The sequence below is a fragment of the Anser anser genome (genome assembly GCF_964211835.1).
Source record: "Anser anser genome assembly, chromosome: 1".
Classification (NCBI taxonomy): domain Eukaryota; kingdom Metazoa; phylum Chordata; class Aves; order Anseriformes; family Anatidae; genus Anser; species Anser anser.
Genome location: NC_139720.1, coordinates 63,120,607 through 63,126,606, shown reverse-complemented (window position 1 = coordinate 63,126,606; position 6,000 = coordinate 63,120,607). Strand labels below are relative to the sequence as shown.

The following is a 6,000-nucleotide window of genomic DNA, read 5'->3' as shown; positions in this document are numbered from 1 at the left end:
AGCAGCCATCTCCACCAAATCAGTGTCTAGGTAACAGAAGCACAGACAGCCCAGTAAGACAGGCATAGTTAGAGTGAAGAAGTTTAATCTGCACAGTCATGGTTACTGCTGTGTGGGACATCAGCTAGACAGACATGCTTCCTTTTTCAAAATCATCTATTTATTTCAAGACTAGTAGCTGCGTATTCTCTAGCAGGAGAAGAGGGGTGTGCATACAGGTGCTTTCCAGATACAATTTGAAGAGCGAAGATTCCAGGACTTTTCCTGTTTGAAGAAGGGCTTTCAGACATTAACAGATCACAACAGCAAACTACAGTATTTCATTGGATTTTTTTTCTAGTTTTGAGTTATTATATTGTTTTGACTGCTGAGGCAGGGAGAAAAAAGTGCTACTCCTAGGAATTGTCAGTCACTTCCTGAGTGGGATAATACTGTATGCTTTTGAAGCCTTTCAAAGTACTAAAGAAACAAAGTGCTTTCCAATCAATGCAGGTTTTTTGTGTCTCAAAGTTTACAGAATAACTTAGTTATAAACTGGCATCTTGGAACAGCTTTCGAGTAAAACAAAAATATTTTGAGGAGAGCTTTGAGGAGAATATACTGTTCTCAAAACAGAGAAACAATCAAGTCATCCAATTGAAAAAATTTGCTTTTTCAGGCCAACTTCCTTTTGAGCTAAGAAATCCATTTCTTCCAGAAGATTGGACAAACAAATATGAGGGTAAGTGTTTACATGTATAGATGGTTAGCCATAAAAAATGAAAGAAATCTACATTCTAAAGCTTAGCTTGTGCTTTGTCCTGCAGAAAAGCTATCTATCCATTAAAAACAAACAAAAAACCAGGATGGACACAGGAACCAAAGCACACATCCGTTGCCACCAGCTATCACCTTATTTGAACTGCTTTGGAAAACTTTTTGATGAACACAACCCCCTCTTCCATTTTCCAATATTGACTGAAAGGTTGTGCATACAGTATTAAGTCCCGGTTTCCAAAATTTAGCATAGAAACTAATTTTCGTTTAGAATACTCACTTTTTTCATATTCATACAATTTTCCCACTTCAAATTTTTTTTATTCAAAAGTCCGTATTTTAAAAATAAACCATATCAAGCAATTGGATATAAATCACTACTGCAGGTAGCCCTGACAAAGTCAGGAAGAATAACAAATATACATTTGTATACAATTTTATTTATATATATCTGTGTTTTCTGTAAACAACTGGTTTACTTTCTGTGATAAAGACTAAAGTAATTCATAGTCCCCCTAACAGGTAATAAGAGGGACATCCCTCCACAACAGAATGCCTCTTAAATTTTAAGATGAATAACAGATCTTCAATATTATGCATTACCATTTAACTGGGAAATGCATACTACAAGACCACAGAATTAATCAAAAGCTTTATATACTTAGTTCTCAAGGGAGCTTCCATTCCACATTTAAATCTTAAGTATCTGAGTATTTTAATCACTGTAAAGAGGGAGATGAAGCATAAATGCCTTCTAGGCAAATACAAAGTTGTAGCCAAACAGATTAATAAAACACAGAAGCAAAAGAAGTAAGACTCCAGATTCCCATATCGCACAATTCAAGTTTATTCCATTCATTCTTGCAACACAAACTTAAAAATACAGTATCATTTAGCATTCTGATGTCTATGAACCATGATAATGAACCCAACTGTGTCAAAACAGTTAACAATGGTGAAAAGAGGAAGTCAAATATCAAAATGCACAGAGCACTAATTTTCTTCCATCACTGCGTAGAAAGATGATTGTTTATCCATTTACAAAATATAATTAAGACAAGTTCATTTTGAAATTTTGCATGCAACACTGCAATTGCTTGACCTAGGACACTCCACTCTTACCAGCCTCTTCTACTAATAATTCAATGTCATATTCAAGGATAAGTTCCATTTAACTACTATATTCCTTTTCCAATTTGCTCCCCCTTAACAAAAAGGAGCAGAGGGTACAAAATCCAAAATACATTTTAGGTTATAAGTTATTCAGCATAAGTTTCAAAGGAAAAGGTTTAAGAACAGAGTGGATTTCCAACTGTATGTGATTCCAGTCAGACAAAGTATTTAAATGTTCTTTAAAGAATGTAAAATAATTTACAGTTTGGTATTTTCATCTAGTTAGGACCTACTCAAAGATACAGGCACCCACCCATTACTTTTTCCCCACAATATAATTAACAAGAAGGGAATGAATGAACAAGCCCAGTTTCTAGAGAATTACAAAAGAATTTAGCTTTTTTTTTTTTTTAATCCTGGACAAATGATCAATCACCTCTCATGTAGTGCAAAAAGCAAAAGAGTATTTCTTCTTTACAAGTCAAACATTAAATGCCATCTTTTAACGAACTGGAAAGGCAGCTTGGGTGTATATTACAGCCAAATTAATACTTGTCTCACTGAAGTTTGTTTGCATTTTTTCCCTCAAGTGAAGTAAGAAAAAAATAAGGTGTTCACATAACTGTAGAAAAAGGGAGGCAAAATTACCTCAGTGAATCACCGCAAGAGTTAGTACAAAGATGATGTTTCTTTACTATTATAATGCTCACTGAAGCTAGTTTAAGGGAAGTGCAGCAAAGAATACAGGGAGAAAAAACAAACACTATGGCCAGACAACTTGACACTAATCAATACAAACTTGAATAATCAAGTTTTCCACATAAAAACAGATTGCAGTTTTCTAGACTAGTACTTTAATAGCTAAGTATTGACTAGCATAATATGGAGGCAAATTTATGCCAAAGATGGTTACTTTTATAGCTGAATAGAGTTAAACCTATAGTCTGTGTTCAAACACTACTACAATGACATGACAATTCAGCACTGATCAGAGATAAGATTAAAGAGTTCTCTTTAAATAGTCATTAAAAGCACTGTTCACCAAACATGCTTCATCTTTTATCAGCAGCTCACCAATTGATTTATTTTTGATTTCCAATCTTTCTGCTCTTCCTCGACACCCATATCCAAGAAGCAAAAAGTAATTGCACTGCACTGTTGATGGCCAGAGTTGATTGTTTGCTCCATTGTTTTCCTTATGGGATATAAATGTACGTGTATGTGTAAATCAATTTGTTCTCATTTTACAATCTAAATGCAAGGCTTTTTATAGCTGAAACATTCAATAATAATATGCAACATGATTCAAGTAAAACTAAGTCTCCATTAAATATTTATGAGTTGTAGTCACCAGCCTATTTCTACATATCCTCTCAATTTCAACAGTGATATCAAAGTAGTATCAGCTACTTTAATGAATTCAGCATGAGATACTATATACATTGTTTTCTGTATTCTGTATATGTTATCAGAAAGTTTGAAATCTGTTTTCAAAAAAAGAAAAGATTTATAGTTTGTGGTACTCAATTCTGTTTAAAAAAACTGTTGTTCAGTCTTGGGTGAATCAGCATTCTAATGAAAATTCTCAAGATGAAAGCCAGAAGCTCAGGCATTCCTGAGGACTATAGGATGTGACTGGACTCTCTAACATAATTTCTTAAATACCTTCTCATGAGTTGTCAAGGCTCTCAATAGCACTGCCATATTTACTGGTACAATAAGTCATATCTAGAAGTCAATGGTTAATGTGGTTTGGTTGTAGTGGGAACTTTCAGAACAAGCCCCATGCTTTAGTAATGAAATTTAAGAGGTTTGTTCAGCCAATAATGAAGCACCAAATCAAGGATACCCACAATTACTTTACCTTCTCCAGCAATAAGAGCAAGTGAAGCTTTCAACTTCTAAGTCTTTCCGTTCTTAAGATCTCAAGATTTAGAGTTAGAGAACTCCCAAGTATTTAAATTACCAGAGAAGTTTAGCAACTATATTCACCTGACATTTATGTCTAAATAATTACTGTTTATTTTGCACAACTTGATTATCTTTGCATACAAAACAGCCTGGAGCTTTTGCACGTGGATAGATTTTATGCTGATGTGGTGAATAAAGAATAAATTCTATCTTTTCTAATCATTTTTAGAAATAAGTGCAATGATGTTTTTAACTTTCTCAAAAACAGTTGTTTTAAACCTGTCTTGGACTAGAACATGCAAAGGAAAAAACTCAAATTCAAGCATCCAAAACTACGTTGAAAGATATTCTGGAGTGTAACACCATGCCTCAACTCATCTTTTCTGGTTTACTCAAGAGTCAGAAAAAATATTAGTGTGACATCCAATTAGTCAATAAAAAGACCAGCTCCAATAACTAGTATCAAAAGTCCTCAAAACTGCAACGTAAGCTTTAGGCAGAGGAAGAATAAAGCTACCCACAGAGAAATGAGAGAAAAGCAACCCAGCCACCTACATTACTACACTTCAGATTATAGCAGACACTAATAGCATGGGACTATTGTCCCCTTCACAATTAGTTTCAGGTACATAGCACAGTACTTTCCATCTAAAGTAATCTTCCAATGAAAATCTTAGTACTAACCTAGAAGGTTTACAAGCCAAAAAATCAAGATCATGGTCTCTCTTCTTCTGTTTTCACTAGAAATGGGAAGAGATTGTGCACTGAAAAGCAGTCCTAGAGGGACACTGCTCATAATTGTTTTCAATCCTCTCCAAACAGGTTATCTTCGATACAGGCCCCTAACTAGTCTGATTCATAAAGAATTTCCCTCCTCCCAAAGTATTTAGCTGAAGAAGCTGGAAGATGCAAAGAGTGACAGACAGGCAGCAGTGTGAGGCCACAGGAGAGACATTTAAGATATCAGTCCATCCGTCACTGAAGAAGAGTTTTGATTGCCTGGTTGTCAGTGGCTTCAAAGGCAGTTAGTCCATCTGGGCCTTTCACAGTCTTATCAGCACCCTGTAAAGACATTGAGAAGGACTGTCAATTCATAAAGTTAGGCTGTGTAAGTATCAAGCACATCACAACAGTTACTTAACTTGGATAATTACACTGATTAAGTTACAGCTTTTCAGTCCAGTGGATGTTTTCATTTAGAAACCAAACAGGCCACATTTACTTATTGAACTATTCAGTATGCAGCTAAACTTCAAACTTCATAGCTAGAAAAAAAAGCCAAGAAACCTTTGTCACAGAGCAAGTTTCAAGATCAACAATTTATCAATTAACGTAGAACAGAACTATAAGAATTTGTATTCAGTAACTATTCATATGAATGTAAAAGTTTTGTCTCATACATTTCTACGAAATCTATGGTGCAGCATCTTTTTCCACTTTCTAAATTAGTCAATAAGATCTTTCAGAGCTTACATAAAGTGTTTTCTTTCTATATCATAACAGATTACATCCATCTAGCATTGTGCTTCCCTTCCATTTTGGAAGGAAAAAAACCTTATTACTACATGGAAAAAAACCTAAGTCATTCTAAATGAAAAATTGAACAACCTTTCTGAATAAGTTTCTGAATAAGCTATGCCTACCTTAAAAACAACAAAACAGAATAGGGAGGCATTTTATTTACAGATCTGGTATTACTTCATGGATAATAACAGATGTACCAAATGGGCAGAAGGGTACCAAATGGGCAGTAGGAGAATGGTAACCACAGAAGCAGCCCCAGTGCCAGAAATGTGGAAGGAAAAAACCACAAAAGCAAGGAGTGATTAATTAGTCATGTTTGTTTTGAACACTGTGTAGTCTTATACGTAAAAGTAAAAACCCAGAGTAAATCATAAATAGGGTAGTTAAATAAATTAAAGGATAAAAGTTAGAGAATATAGAACTACAGAGATCAAGACAAAGATGTTTCCTGAAAATAAGTTAGATGCCAAAATAACTCCTCATGAAAAGATATGCAATTCTCACTTTAAAATGCCTGCATTAGCTCAATCAAATGACAGGAAGAACACTGTGGGTACAGACATGCTTTGGCAAGAACACGTGCTGAAGAGTTCTGCCTTTAGTTTCATGTATAACCTGTCTATAAAATAGAAATTTCTTCTCCAGTACATTAAAGGGGAGAAAGTGCATAGATTAATTGTAAAGGACACCCAATAA

The 6,000-nt window shown here is 34.6% G+C and overlaps 1 protein-coding gene across 1 annotated transcript in view; it reads right to left on the bottom strand.

Annotated features, from left to right (window-relative positions):
* Window positions 1–1,579: 1,579 nt before the first annotated feature.
* MTPN (myotrophin) overlaps window positions 1,580–6,000 on the bottom strand; it is a 41,917-nt gene continuing 37,496 nt past the window's right edge. Inside the window, exon 4 of the mRNA XM_083808232.1 lies at window positions 1,580–4,842. Within this exon, the coding sequence (XP_083664358.1) occupies window positions 4,756–4,842 (87 nt within the window). The 3' untranslated portion in view covers window positions 1,580–4,755. The remainder of the gene's footprint in view (window positions 4,843–6,000) is intronic.